The sequence below is a fragment of the Mixophyes fleayi genome, chromosome 2, assembly GCF_038048845.1.
Source record: "Mixophyes fleayi isolate aMixFle1 chromosome 2, aMixFle1.hap1, whole genome shotgun sequence".
NCBI lineage: Eukaryota > Metazoa > Chordata > Amphibia > Anura > Limnodynastidae > Mixophyes > Mixophyes fleayi.
This window is the reverse complement of record NC_134403.1, coordinates 259142093-259158922: the sequence shown is the minus strand read 5'-3', so window position 1 is coordinate 259158922 and position 16830 is coordinate 259142093. Positions and strand designations below refer to the sequence as shown.

Genomic DNA, 16830 nt, shown 5'->3' with positions numbered 1-16830 from the left:
GTGCCGCAAATGGTGTTTGGAGGTGTGGTGATGGGCGTATGGGACAGCCTAGCACTTCAATTGTGCTAGACACATCCCATTATGATAAGGCCATGCCCCCGTCTCACTGCCAGAGAGACACATGTTGGATGGTATGCATACATGAAACTAGTACACAGTTCTCCTCATAATTAAACCGCCCTTTGGACAGCAGAGCGTTCATTATTGAAGCTTGGTGATGGCACTGGCTACACGTGCGCTTTACCCTCAGGCTTTTGGCAGTATTTTTTAATGTTATTTCTGTACTTGATTTTCTGAACGAAGCTCTGTTTTTAATAAATTGCTTTTTGTGCTTTGGAACCACAACCTGAATGAACATCCATTTATTTACCTTTAATACTCACACCACACTCACACATAAATAACAGAGACAATTTAAAGCAAAATACACAGGGAACAATAAAGATTACATCAGACAAAAAAGAACAAGATAAAAGATAGACACAATACAACTCTCAAAAATCCAAATTCAATCCACTTACTGCAAGCACCAATCTCCTGTACTATCAACTACTCTCGCTAACTCCTGAAACCCATGTCAACTAATATAAGGAAGTAGACATGCTTTTATAGTGTTGGTGATGTCAAAATCATGCATGTTTTCTGTGCTCAGAAGTGTTATTTTTTTCACATTTGGCCCTTTTACATTCAAACCGGGGCCTTTTAATCCAGCGGACATTGCCAAATATTGATGGTGACTTCAGTCTTAATGCTCAAAACCCCACAATAATACATCCGGCAGATAGTTGATTAAAATTGCAGTCAATGTGCGGCGAATCATAAATCTCCACAAAGTTGTAGCTTGATAAATTTTGCCTCTGGACTCTCATGAAACCACATAGTAGGCTTTCATCATTATCCCTATAAAGGGAAGACAACTTAAAGTCAGAGTTCACAAACATAAAATCATTATAAACCTTTCACTAGAAACATTTTAGAAAATATACGTGAGATATTTTAATAATGCCCTTCATAAATTGTGTCAAAGGTGCATTAAGAAGTTGTGATAGAAATAAACTGCTATTAAGTGTGAAATGAAGTGGATTATGAAACTGGACACTGTTCAGCAGAAAATAATTAATCATTTTTTTATAACTTAAAGTTACTTTGTCCATTTACCTTCTTTTTCTCCATTCAAAAGGTCAAAACAATTATGAAGCATCTGGTACTGTCAGGATTAATAACTTGGACTGCTCATCTAAAAAGAAAAGAACTTTGCACTTTTTGTTTTGTAATATAGTTTCCCCGAAAGCTATAGTTAGTTTTGAGCTGGTAATGTGTTGGCATTATATCCTATCCTCATTACCAATATGGTAACTAATATAGTTTGCTAGTATTCAATTGCTATAATATGAATATGTTTTGAACTTTTTTCCATAGTTCTATTATGTAATGCTTTCTATATATTTTTTCTGGCTGTTGCACTCAGCGGAATTAACCAGTTACCGGCATTGCTCTTTGAGCCATGGATAGGTGTTTAATAGTTGCTATAGGATTCATACTATTTTAGAATGTGTCTTCTTTCTTTATATAGAGGGCTGATGCAAGCCTTGGGTTGTGCACCACCACCCTTCCAAAGCAACGACACGCTACCCCCCCTCTCTTTTGTTGCAACCCCTAGCTGCTAGCTGTTTCTCCTTCATGTCAGTGGCAGGGACTATATGTGTCTTTCATTCAGTGTTTTAGCTGCCCTCTTACTACTGGTGCCCTAGGCAACTGCTAGATTTTCCTAATTTTAGAAACTGCCCAGCATACACAGGTATATCATCTTTTATCTGCAAAGCTGTTAGCATAAAAATTTCAACAATCATAAAAAAATAAAGGAAATAATTACAGCTATTCGGTAATAATTTAAATATAGACTTGATGATCAAGTACCTCTTCCTATAGTCACTGGTAAGGTAAGGCATGCCACAGGCTGTGTGGAAGGATATAGATACATTTTAAATGTAATTTTGTATATTTTATACATGTAACCAAATTATGGAATAAACATTTTATCCGTAAAACACCAAGTTCCAAATGGATTCCATACCTGTATTGTGGTATACCTGACAAAGGGTTATCAGACTTTAAGCATGCTGCACCCTTGTATTTATTACAATTTGGTTTAAAAGCAGCATTCTCTTCCTCTACTACCTACTCATCAATGGCTTTCCCCAGACCAAATAATTACAAACTGAAGTACCTAATGCACATTGAATGTAAACAAATTGTATATAGTCCCTGCCCAAATGGGCAGGAGCTCTCCAAATACTATATAAGTTCTGTTTGTATGAGTCCGCTCTTGATGCCAAGGATCTGAAAGAAGCTTCCAATAATCTCTTTAATGAAGACTGAACAATCCGGCATAGATGGATCCAGAAAAAATATATAAAATGTGTATGGTCCAGTGAATAGCATTAAGTGAATAATATCTCTATGACACTCACCTCAAAATGTACAAAGTGTAATCTTTTGAATGCAAATAAACTCCAAAGGAGGTCAGCTGTGTGAAAGTCTTAACACCATGAACAGCTCCAACAAAACAATTTCTAAATAAGTGTAGGACAGCTGTGGATATTCCAAGATAAGGTGGTGGTTTTATAATGTGAGCACAGATTTAGAGCTGAAGGTGGCCATGTCCTAGGTCAACTCTAAAAATTCTGTAAAAATAAAGCTGTCCCATCGTGACAGAGAGGCAAAATTTGTTTTATATCTCTCTACTGTTTATTTGAGGTCCCTTCTTACAGTCAGTAACATTACACCCCCAGCCATATGACTAAAAAATTCCATGTACAGACATGGTTAATGGCATCACAAATATTGGGATTGCTGAAGTACCAACAGCACCCACTATGCTGCCTTCATGAACTGTGTTAATAACATTAATATATTCATTGGGTGGCCCATTGGACAGATCCCACAATATGCTTTGAGGACAGGTGACTGGATCAAATCCCGGCCTATTAATGCTGTCCCACACACGGACAGCTTGTCATCAGCTGACCAGATTTATGGGCATGGCGATCATTGATGAGGCTAAACAGGTGATATTTGGACAATTTGTTGATTTTGACACTGAAATTGTTGTGTGTGTGGCCAGAATGTCCCCCATTCAGGCCTTAGCTCATGCTCCTTATCTGATTCTATAGCAAAATGAATGTGCTCAATAAATAAACATTTGTTATAACACTGGCTGTGTTTGCTTTTCCTGTCACTAAGTTTTTCTTATCTGTATGACTTTTGGCACAAATTGTGATTTAATATTAGGATTTGGACTTAAATGAAGCTGATAAGCATAATGTGCCCATTGGTTGGGGGATAAGTTTACTGCCACAGGGTTGTCTTGTCTTTATAAAAAGGGGGCCTGTGCCATGCTATCTCACACCACACAGTGCTGAGCTGGAGTCCGTCACCATGAAGTGGATGATCCTCATATCCATTTGTCTCCATCTCTCTGAGGGGCAAGTAAGGTGGGTCTATTAACATTACAATTATGAAACTTAAATAACATAAATATGTACTCAGGAAAGAGTTAAAAAAATATCCTGTTCTTACTTGTTTTTAATATATTGTATTCAAGTACACTAAACTTATCTTGGGTTTAGCTTAATTGGTGGAAATACCTTTAGCATCTGCCCAGCACAGATTTAAAGGCATTCCTGTAGGGTCTTGTTCCAGAGTTTAATGGTATACATAAGCTGTCTGCATATTAATTCAACCCATCAAAAGCTTAACATAAATTATTCTTTCTTGTAAATATCCATATTTGATGTGACCAGAAAAAAATGAACATTAATAAGTATATTAAGAATATTGTAGTGTTTTGGATAGTGACAGAACGGTGTCTCTTCTCACTTGAAGAGTCCCACTCAAGAGACTGAAATCCATACGAGAGACCATGAAGGAGAAAGGAGTTCTACAGGACTTTATGAAAACTCACATAAAAGAACCAGCAATAAAATACAACCTATATAAGCACAGCAGCTTTGGAGTGGCCTACGAACCAATGTACTTAGATGTAAGTATGTACTATTTATGTAGTATAACTGTACATATATTATGCAAATATTATTTGAGCATGTCATGTCTCATCTCTTCCAGAACTATTACTTTGGTGAAATTAGCATTGGGACCCCACCCCAAAACTTCCTTGTTGCCTTTGACACTGGTTCCTCCAATCTGTGGGTTGCTTCTACATACTGTCAAAGTCCAGCCTGCAGTAGGTAGTATTTAATACCGTATCATAATGATGTGTAGGATTATGGGGTTCAAATTTTTAATAAACCACCTTATTCACCAGCCTAGAATCCCAAAACTTTTTAAAGGCATCTGTTTAATAAGGAATAGCCTATTACGTCAACATTAGTGCTGTATAACTTATTAAATGCTTAGTGTCCATCAACTGATTTTGGAAGAAGTCATGGTGTTACCTGCAAGTTTACCTTTTCTATGTGTGAAAAAAATCTAAATATTGTGTTTGAACTCACCCAAAAATGTGCAAACCTCCTGTCCACTTAGGTGCAAATTAATGATTCTAATAGAGTCTTCATTAAAATGTTGTAATTTAGAAAGTAGATGTTTGAAATGCTAACCAATTTGAGTTGTTCACCTGAAAAAGACTGCTATAAAAACAGACATTTCTCAATATTATGCCTATCGTACTAAAATGTCTTTCTTAACCCTTAGCCAATCACCCGATGTTCAATCCTGGCCAGTCATCCACATATACCTCCAATAATCAACAGTTTTCAATGTCCTATGGGAGTGGCAGCATGACTGGAGTGTTGGGTTATGACACAGTCACTGTAAGTAACCATAAACTAACTGAAGGAGTTGTCTAACGCCTTTTATCTTTTAGGATAAATATTGTAGATAAATAATTAATAATTTAAATGTAAGCTTAAAGTGGAACTAAATGTCAAATAATGTAATCCCCTCTTTTAAAATGCCATATAGGATTCACTTCTTCAATCAAATGCAATAATGACTTCTATTTCTTAAAGCCCAACCAGGGCATTCAGATCGACTGTGCATGCGTGAGGTAGCTAACTGGGTCACGCATGCACATATGCACTGAGAGTGGCCCGGTGAAGCGGTAAGTATAGCGTTACCGCTGCTGGCCAGTATCGTTGTGCAGCTGAGTTTCACTCAACTGCTCCAGCAATATTTTAATAATAAGTTTCAACGATAACATATTTTCTATTGCTGTGATAATCAGAGATAGAAAATATGTCTTAACATCACAGATTAATAAATAGGGGCCACATATATACTATGCTACATATTTTGTGAGCAAAGTAAATTCTGTGACATTGAAAATATTTCTGTGACCTTAGATGTAGGATGGAAATTTAACAGGAATAAAACCTGCCCAGTGAACACCATCTGTAACATTTTCAGGGTAAACGGGACTGTTCTGACATTCAAGGATAAACAGTGTTGTTTAGCCCCTTTTCAAAATTTTATCGGTTGTCCAGTTCCACTTCAAAGTGAACCTGTCACCTACATGTAGCAGTGGTGTCCATTTAGTGGGCTGAACCAGTATCCCATCTATCAATTTGCCTTCCATTACCAGGACTTATTTTAATGAGGTTCAGGCTACATTGTCATGAATATTAGTTTAGCCTTCACAATTGATGGCTCCACTGTATGTAGGTGACAGGTCCATTCAGCACTTCTAGCAATATAGAAACATATAACAAATGTCACTAAATTAGCACCTTTATTGAGTCTTAGTAGATTTTACCAGGACCACTGAGAAGTCTTACAAGCCTCGGTGCGGATGCTTCTTGAGGGCCTAACAAGGTTAATACACAGCCTTTGATAAAGCTGAGAGTACATGACTGTGTGTACACCTCCCCCCACATGCAGCTTCAGCTAAAGCAGGTATTGCACAAGGGTGTGTGTGACCATGCGGACCAATAGGAAGCTATTGGTCTCTTCCCCTTGTCTACAAACTAGCTCAACCTCTGTGGATGGACTATAATCCTCTGACCTCCAGACACCAATGGGAGGATCATTTAATTTGCAACACGACTCCTCCTCTAGGCAGCCATGGATTTTACATATTCATATTTTATACAAAGCTCATAATAGCATAACTTGTGGGTGTGTCAGTACTTAACTGGTGTCATTCATGCATTGATATATTGTAGGTACAAGGTCTCTCTATTCAAAATCAGGAATTTGGTCTGAGTGTCACTGAGCCAAGTAGCTTCTTCTATTATGCCAAATTTGACGGGATTTTTGGAATGGCCTATCAATCAATGTCAGCAGGAGGAGCCACAACTGCTGTGCAGGGTCTGATACAACAAAATCTCATCCCGCAGCCAGTGTTCAGCTTCTATCTCACAGGGTGAGAAATGACAGTTTATGAAATTCAAACTAATGTACTTATGTTAGCTAAAGTTTTAAAGTAAAATATAGTAAACAATAAACTGTCTTTTTTTTTTAAAGTGTATTTGGGTAAAATTTAATATAAAAGTACAACAGAATATTTTATGAAAAGTTACACAGTATTAGTTATTACATCCGCAACCAGTACCAATTACATTTATATGAAGATCCTTTTAATGGGCCCCAATCCTAATTGAATGTATTATCATCATCATTTATTTATTTATATATATAGCGCCACTAATTGCGCAGCGCTCTACAGAGAACTCACTCGCATCAGTCCCTGCCCCAATAGAGCTTATAGTCTAAATTCCCTAACATACACACATACAGACAGACTGACTAGGGTCAATTTGATAGCAGCCAATTAACCAACTAGTATGTTTTTGGAGTGTGGGAGGAAACCGGAGCACCCGGAGGGAACCCAAGCAAACATAGGGAGAACATACAAACTCCATACGGATAAGGCCATGGTCAGGAATCAAACTCTAAACCCCAGTGCTGTGAGGCAGAAGTGCTAACCAGTCTGAGGTCTGGTCTTGTCCTATACTTCTAATTGGACACATGTTGCACCTTTGTGTCGCTCTTCCAGTGGAGAAGCAGATTTCTAGGTACAGTGTTTAAAAAACAAAGCAAATTAAATTCAGGACTCATTCCCACATAGTGTTTGGTATGAAATGTTGAAATTCAAAATGTCCAGACCATAATGTCGACTGATAATGTCTACACTATTATAATATCGTCCAACAACATGCCTACATGTTCATAATGTCTACACAGTTAAAATGTAAAAGTACATAATGTCTACACATTCAAAATTTTGACATGAAAAATGTGTACATACTGTCATAATGTCTACAGGGTTATAATGTCGTCATTCAGAATGTCGACATAAATAAATAGATGACCCCAGTGCTGTGAGACAGAAGTGCTAACCACTAAGCCACAGTGGTGCCCACATGCAAACAAAGCTTTATTTCCCACTGACACCTTATGGACATTCAATAAATATGTACGTTTGTATTTATGGTAAAAAATTTGCATCTGTATATGGAGACTTTTTACAGCATTGATCTACATGCTATATGCATATATGGCTATTTGCAGATGTGTATCAACAGAACAGACAGAACACAACATTGTGCAGTAAATCTAAATGGGCCACAGACGCATATAAAACCTGTGTAAACAAACTCTTAATAAGAATGTATTTTTTCTCTAAACTAACCAACACAAAAAGCCACAATTAATAACAAATATGTCTGTCCCTAAAGCAGACTCCCCAACTCTTACAAATGATTAATGGTGCTACCTAAATAATTTGTAATTTTACTAAGTAAACAATGTTGTACATATACAGATCTAAACGTTTAGGAAACATGTCATGATTTGCTAACTTTATAGACAATAGGGCATATGGTGAATAAAGGGAACACTATTGTTTAAGTGCAATAGTTAGAATTATAACAGTGTTTTTTTTTAGCTTTCATAATTGTTATTCATATATAGTCAGTTTTTTTCTTCTGGAAGCGGTATATTTTCCTGGCATAAAAAGTAGCAGTGTTTCACTGGTAATTGTTAATGCTATCAACCTCAGGGATTCACAGAATTTTATGGGGATTCTAATATTGCGGGGTACTGTAGAAAACAGCTCTATGTTTTATATGTTTCATATGCTGTATGTATGCAAAAAAGGAAGCGTAAATTACAATCAGCAACTGCACAGTGTATATGACTTTTGCTGTAGAATAGTGTACAAGTTAAATACGTAGGGTATAGAAGAATAGAGGTGGTTTGCTTCATTAATACCTATAGACCACAAGTGACCCTTCCCTTTGCAGGAATATGATTCAGGAAATTGTGACTAATGAGGAAACCACACACAAAAAAACTATGATTTCCAACAAAAATGGCTATAAACGGATTGTGAATACTACAACACAAGCTTATTTTTTAGCATCGCTAAATCCACTGTGGATGATAGGATTAGGTGTGTAGAAGTTAAATAACAAATAACGAATACTTTAAACAGTATAAGTTAAAAACTAGGCGTTAAATGAAAGCACTAAATGATGCCCTTTGGCAGCATAATTGGCTGGAGAAATTACAGAGAAACACATGGCAAGATAAGTTTGTCTCTTGTCTCCCTAGACAATCTGGAGAGGTGATTCTTGGGGGTGTGGACAGCAGCCTGTATTCTGGTCAGATCTATTGGACCCCTGTAACTGAACAGATCTATTGGCAGATTGCTATTGATGAGTGAGTATCGCATGTACAAATTAAGATTTTGGTAATGCTTAGGAAAAGGTTTGGAACAGGAATTGCCAACAGGAAGTTCAGTCACATTTTAGCGAGACCCGGCTCAGCAGCCTATTAAGAACATTTTAAAGGAATAAAAATGCAGGTAGCCCAGCCCAAGGTAGTCCAATATGGGACTGGCCCAAAAACAAAAAAAGGAAGACTACTCATTGTATCTGCATGGAAAAAGAATCTACGACAGAATCTCAACCTTCTTCAATTCCTAAAATGTTTAAATATATACCTTTTAAGTAGCTATTTTCCATGAGGTTTATTGTAATGTAGGTTTCCTGGTAGTTTATGAGCTATAATATCTCATTTAAGTATAATAAGTCTTGTCTTCATTTTCCTGGATCATTGATACTAAGTTGCACAGTGGATAGATACTACCTACCTTGGACATCGAGTATGAGATATTTATATTTTTCCCACATTCCACCTTTATGATGATGTCAGCAGTTCCTAATAAATTGGTTGTATCTACAAAATGGTTAACTTCACTCTATGTAGCCAAAAGCTGCACTTTATGGGCCTGATTCATTAACACACACAAACCGAAACTATAAGCGGAATCTCAAGAAACATATACGGCACTAATAATCTTCATACAGTATTATATATAAATTAACTATACCCAAATGCTTGCCATGTGTATATAGAGTGACTAAATAGAGATAGTTTTAAATGAAGTCAGTAGGATAAGTGCAGGAGAGGGCTGGCACATTTTATCCCAGGGGGCAAAACTTGACTCAGCAGCCTATTAGGAACAGTTTAAAGAAAAAAATACAGATGCCCCCCTACTCCCCAGCCCAGTCTGTCCCTGGATAAGTGGTGGTATGGCACACCAGCCCACTTTGACCAATATATTATATATATATATATATATATATATATATATATATATATATATATATATATATATTAATCTATATGTGTGTGTGTATTGACCTAAGTTTCACAAGTTTAATTGTGTTTTTATTGACCCCTTAAGGTTCTCTGTTAATGGGCAGGCAAGTGGCTGGTGCAGTCAGGGTTGCCAGGGTATTGTGGATACAGGAACTCCTCTCCTTGCCATCCCACAGCAGTACCTGGGTAATCTTCTACAATATATTGGTGCCCAGGAAGGGCAAAACGGAGAGGTAATCTTGATGCTTCTAATTTTCATCACATTGGATTTTAAACACTACTGTACATTACACCATCTATAAATCTAAATTGTTGACATCCTTTATCTCTCTGCACAGTATGTCGTAAACTGCAACAATATACAGAGTATGCCACCAATCAGCTTCACCATCAGTGGAAACCAGTTCTCTATTCCTCCCTCAGGATACATTCTTCAGGTATCTTAAGAACGACTTCTGTTCTCTTTTTAATCTATGTAAATTTGCATTTTATGTTGTACATAAATAAGGTAGATACGCAATATCAAAAAGATTAGTTTGAGGATTAATATATGGAATTTGAGTAATTCAGTAAGTAGAACTATATCAAGATGAAATTAAGTAAGATGTTTCTGGCACTATAACTGTACAAATACAATATGTCATAATCTATTTCAGATCAATGGATATTGTGTTGTTGGATTTGAGTCAACATATCTGCCGTCCAGGAATGGTCAGCCGCTCTGGATTCTGGGAGATGTGTTCCTTCGGCAGTACTACTCTGTCTATGACTTTGGCAACAACCAGGTTGGCTTTGCAGCCATGGCCTAAACAATAGTATACTCTGAGATACCTTGAGAAAATACCACAACTAGCATAACAGTAAATCAAATAAAGATAAATATAATAAAGTCAATATATTGAATAAAACATTAAATGACCAAATTGCATATGTCATAATATATAATGCAGAATACACTTGTGTCTATTACATGTTCCTTAGTGTTGTCAGTCAAAACACATATGGAATGAACATTGTAATACAAAATAATACGAGCATTTAAATATTTCCATCACCACTATAATGACAATACAAGAATTAATTACATAATTTTGGTATACATTCACAGTTATTACTGCTATTACCAGCCGCCTGTGGTGGGTCACTGTTCTGTTTATCCTTACTCAAAAATATCACTAACAGTACTTCTCCTACGATATCACACATACAGAACTACAAAGTGTATCTCAGATATTCATTAGGATTCCCAATCTTCAAGTAATGAATCATGACTCATGTGTTTCCTAAACAGCACCATGAATTAATATAAACAATTACATGACTTGACAATGAAACTATTTATCATCATTTGACACCAATAGGGTATCCTGATATATAATAAATTAAAAATAAACACAAAAATGGGAAACATTTCAATCTTTTAACACTTTACTGACGTCTGCAAACTCCTCATTTGCTACAAAAATTGGCATACAACAATTAAGCATAATACAGTATTTATAAAGCGCTACTTTTATACAGAGCTTATCATTTAGTTGGAGGTAAACCGTATAACATAACCTGCGCACAAGAGGTTACAATCATAAATGCTTACATTTTTGATAATGGAAATGTCTTACAATGTATGTAAGCTGAAGCTTCCCTTGCTATGTAGTAGACTGCTTATTCTGTGACTCCATCATATTTTCAGACTATGCTTTTTAAAGTAGGTAGGCAAGAACTAACAGTGCTTATGTGCAATGACAGTGGGTCCCACACACCAGCATATTAGTATCAGAAACAGTAACACTATTCATACATGACAATAATTGAGAATGGGCCACAACCCATATAACATCCAGCTAACATACACCCTTTGATCAGATGCAGGTCCTGGCTATAGTGAAAGACAGTCAACAGCTAAGTGCAGCAGTGGTGTAAAAAAAAAACCTCAATTCAGAATGCACAACATATGTGTCTTTCCAAAATGTGGGTCTGCCAAGTGAATATACCTGACAGTCAAAAACAATGACATTCATTTGCAACACAAACACTGTAAACAGGAGTATTGGAAAACATTGTTTGCCTTGTCTGTTTAAGCCCCGTCCTGTTGCGTCAAGTTTTTATCATAAACTAGTCCTCCCATGAATATGTGGATCAGTCCCGCTGCATGTCCACAATGCATACGCATTGTAGATATAAGCACTATTACAACTTCACCACAAATAATTGTGGTGAAGTTGTAATAGTGTGGGGTGTGTACTATGGCACACACTGAACATTTGTAACATTGTTTAAAAGTAAAAATATGCACTAAAACAGTAAAAAGTAATCACACATTTGTTTTAAAGATTTAGGACTCATTCGTTCCATAATTTTTCAGGACAGTCATCTGAAAATTTATTTTCCTTAAATTCAGACTAGTGGTGCACCTGAATTGAAAGAATTAGTTGTAAAAGATTCCTAAAACCATCTTTCCCGATCAGTAAACTAAGGGGAGACATTGGGTGTTGTTTATAAACTATGAAAATATCAGGTCTCGATGTGTGTTACAGTTTTCAAAAGGAATACATAACTAATTGTCTAAGAGTGGGGCTGCACAGTTTATATTACAAATGTGGGTGATTAAAGCAATTTTTACATACGCAAAATTTAAGGAATGCATTTTCACATCATCCATAAGTTTAAATAAAGCCACATAAAACCATTATAAAAACAACTAATTGGATTGTTAGAGGAGAAATCAAAATAATAATTTACTAAAACCTGATTTTGCAGAAAAGAGGAGACCCATTTGGGGGGAATAATCACTGTTTTTTCTATTGCTGGTGTCAAGTACATTTTATGAAGTTTTTTAATCTGAACACATCAGACAATTTCTGTGGCTGCAGCCATTGAATCAGCTACTCCACCAACAACTCCACCAACCACAGAAGGATAATAAACCACATGATAATAACCAAATGAACTGTGAGGCACTAGTGGTAGTTATAACTGTTGTTATAAGGAAGTAAGGAGTTTTAATGTAAAGTTATTTCTGGAGTTCTTTAAAGTATTTTATAGAATTATGATCCCCCAAAAAACAATATAGAACAGTTTAAGGATGGCTGGGGACTAATTTAATGAAAAATGGTACTGGTTGTTCAGGAAATAGCCTACATGGTTCACCTTAATATTCTAAAACAACCAATCCCTGATGGCGGCAGGGGTCTCCCCTACATTAAGTTATACTATCTGGCCTCCCATTTTTTCGGTCTTAAATTTCCGTCAGACTTCTCCAAGCAGGATTGATGGCTACTACTAGTGGAACTTCAACACTGCTCCCCATCCCAAACGTTCAGCCCCTCTTTTCAAATTAGTCACTTTCTACGATCCCTGCTGTCATCCCTATATACTTCGAGACCTCATCCATTTTTAAAAATATCTATACACACCACCCCATGGCCAGGGGCACAATCTCCCAACTCTATAATGTCTTCCTTGCTACTGCGCTTCCCTCCACCGGGTCCCATGAAGCTGACTGGGTAAAGGACTTTGGTCCCCCTTGGATGACGAGGCCTGGGAGGACATGATACTAGGGATAGCCAAAAGCTCCATATCAATCAAACTCAAGACTTCCCACAAAATTTACTAACGTTGGTATTATATCCCCACCCATCTCAACAGCATGTTTCCCTTCTCCTCACCCAACTTTTGGTGGGGATGTGGCCACAGGGGCATTATGATCCATATTTGGTGGACTTGTCCGATTATCGCTTCCTTCTGGAACGCAGTTCATGGATTCTTAAATACTCTCTTTGAGGCTCCCATTGTGAAGGACCCCTGGGTATTCCTACTGTGCTACCCCCCAAGACCTTGACAAATTTTCCAAGAAATTGACCTCACACATACTGACAGCTGCCAAATCCCTTATAGCTCTCAACTGGAAATACACTGCTCCCTCAGTCCTCAAAAAGTATATTTGGCACGTTGCAGCTATGGAAGAGATTACCTATTACCTACACGACAGGGGCCATGTCTTTAATCAAGTTTGGGCCCCATGGCTCTTTGCAGAACGCACGTTCCCCGCCCAGCCTTTAGCTTTCCCATGACGACCCATGTGCGGCGCAATATCCCTTCCCTCACACATTCCCCCTCTACCTCTCTGAGCAACCTACACACTGTTCGCTTTCCGAATTCCCTTCTCATTCTACTCTGCGGTCACCCCTCACCCTCCCTCCTACTGCCCAACTGTTCCCCTACATTCCCCTCTATTTCCGCAGTCTAGTCTTTCAATAATGCTTGTAAACCACCTGGATGCAATATGATGATTTCTTTGTACCATTTGTTTTGTTTTCGCCATGCTTGCACGACACCTTTTATTGTCATGTGTCTTGTGTACTCCTGATTGACCATTTAAAATAAAGAATTTTTTAAAAAAATTACTAAAATTTACTAATATTATATCTCACACTCACTATTGAGCACCAAAATATTTAGTTAACGAGCTGACACATACTTCCTGACTTAAGAGTCGTTGTTCACTCTCTGACTTATCCCAAATAAGATAAACAGCAAACCAAACAATTCCCTGCATAAATGATGGTTTATAAAAACCAAGTCTGTTCTTGTCTCTTTAAGAACACAAAAACAGAACATTATTTGATTTCATAAAACAAACAGACACAGAAATATAAATGCAAAACAGTTTCTTTAAAATAAAACAGAATTAAAACACAGAAATGGCTGTACCACGCACACATACTCTTTTGCATGATCTGCCTTCTGGGGAAGGCTACAAAGTATGGATGATTCATTGTAGCAGACTGATCCCCAAAAATGGGGAATTTTCCAAATTGTCCCATTACCTTTTGAAGTTTCTTCCTTGCTCAAACCCGCCTCCTCAGTGACATCACTGAAAGAGGTAAGCTTGTAAGCAGGGTCTTCTTACCTCTCTGTCTGTCTGCTTTACCTAGTAATGTCATATTGCTATGTTTGTTCCCAGTTGTAAAGCGCGATGGAATTTCCTGGCACTATATTAAAAAATGTTGATGATGATGATGATGATGGATGAGGTGTGTTGGTATGCTAATCTATTTGACAACCGTTTGTTCTTTTATTCAAGAACAGTTCTCATAATGGTTTCTACAATATATCATAACTCTTCTGTAACATAGCAGATATATGGCATGAATTATACTAAACATGGTATGATTTTTAACACATATACCGTATATACTCGAGTATAAGTCGACCCGAATATAAGCCGAGGCACCTAATTTTACTACATAAAACTGGGAAAACTTATTGACTCGAGTATAAGCCTAGGGTGGAAAAGAGCGCTAATTTAAAAACCTAAATAAAAATGATAGGTTCAATCTATGAAATCATTTTTAGCTAAACCATAAATAACAGTAGATGACAAGGAACATTCATAATTGATTATAAAATCATTGGCATTGGGTACAACCTAACCTAAATAAAGGGGTAGGGATATAAATGTATGAACATGGTGGCTGTATTGTTTGTTCATTATGTAATTGCACTGTGAGAGAGAGAGAGAGAGAGAGAGAGAGAGAGAGCGCCCTGTACAGTACTATAATCCTAAAACAGTTCTAGAACAGAATTCTACAGAAGTATTATGGACCAATTGAATTCCTCAGCCCTGTGAGCCACCATGGCAGATTGAGGTGGGAGGTCACAAAGGACACGTTTGCTTTGGAGTAACACCTTACAATTTTCCTATATGTGTAATGTTTACCCAGGAATATGTCAAAAATGTAAAGCTACAACTTAACATTGGATGACTTACCATGTTAACCTAATATAAATGTTATATTCAGACAGATTATTTCCACATAAACTGCCTAAAAGCATGGGGACAATTGGCTAAAACGCCATCTTACCATGAAAGTTAACTATGCTGCAAATCCCTCCCAGGTATCAGGTTCTCACCTTGTTCACTTTGTTTTCGTCTACAACTTCCTTAGAAATGTCCTGGATAATTTCTGGGCACAGAACGAGTAAAATTATTTGCAAAGGCCACACTGCTACTTTTCGTTTGTTGCTTTCAGCAAAACTATCCACCAGGTCAAACAATTTCTCCGCACAGTCTTGAGAGAGAGAGAGAGAGCGTTTCACTTACCCGGCAGTGGAACGCATATGCGTTCCAACAACAGGAAGTTCGGCATTTGGAACGCAAGTTTGCGTTCCAAATGCCGAACTTCCTGTGTTGGAACGCATATGCAGAAGTTGAAGCCGAGGGACTGGACACCAGGTAAGTTCACCCGTGTATAAGCCGAGTGCCCTTTTTCAGCATACAAAAGTATGCTGAAAAACTCGGCTTATACACGAGTATATACGGTACATATAAAATATGATTAAGTTATATTGAATTCTTAGGGAGATACATTATCCATACAGGTTCTTTAAGGGGCCAGTGACACATTATTTTTTTTCTTTCAGCAGTTATACAATTATTGTCACAATCTTACCCGTCCTGGTTTTAGCGCTGTCCTCACTTGTGCTGCTGTCCGGCACGTCTGGGAGTTGGCTCACGTGACTAGTTGGCTTCATAAATTGCGCTATGACACTTGTTCAGTGTCAGAACAAGTTTGTTGCTGTACGTCTGACTCCTGGGGGTAAATGTATCATAGTGCGGGTTGTACAAGTCGCCGGAAATCGGCGAGATGACAGATGCAATAAAGAAGGGTTGCTTGATCTTCTGTGACAAGAGGGCATCTCTGAGTAAATAGTCAAGGCAAGGAAACAGATACCCCTGAAGTATGTCTGTTTCCTTTCTCAAATGCATTAACACCGTTCTATGCTGGAAACCAATTGACTAAAGTACATTCAGCTTTTAGGATACTTCATGACAACATTAATATAATATTTTCCTAGTTATCCTGATTAGGATTTAACTATGACAATTTATAATACCTCCAGTTTAAACACTACCCCGTTAATTAATTATATATAAAAGATCAGGACAATTTGGTTTTAGGAAACTGTATAGATGCTGAAGAGAAGACTTTCCTATATAATGAAGCACATATTTCAAAAGAACTTTTGCAGTCCTAACTGAGCACATGAAATCCAATTGATTTACTTATATATGTGATTGAGTATCCAATATATAACAACATAATATCAACAGTGAGGTACATATTGAAAAACATATCTTTGAATGTGTAAAGTACTGTGTATATAGTGAATATATTTTAATTAATTCAGGTCCAAAGTGAAAAA

At 37.2% G+C, this 16830-nt stretch overlaps 1 protein-coding gene across 1 annotated transcript; it reads left to right on the top strand.

Moving 5' to 3' along the window:
• Positions 1–3438: 3438 nt before the first annotated feature.
• Positions 3439–10433, top strand: LOC142140358 (gastricsin-like). Its single transcript, XM_075198135.1, has 9 exons — positions 3439–3494; positions 3886–4042; positions 4126–4243; positions 4711–4829; positions 6180–6379; positions 8572–8679; positions 9710–9857; positions 9963–10061; positions 10281–10433. Exons 1-9 carry the CDS (start codon positions 3439–3441, stop codon positions 10431–10433), a joined length of 1158 nt encoding a protein of 385 aa, XP_075054236.1.
• The last annotated feature ends 6397 nt before the right edge of the window (positions 10434–16830 follow it).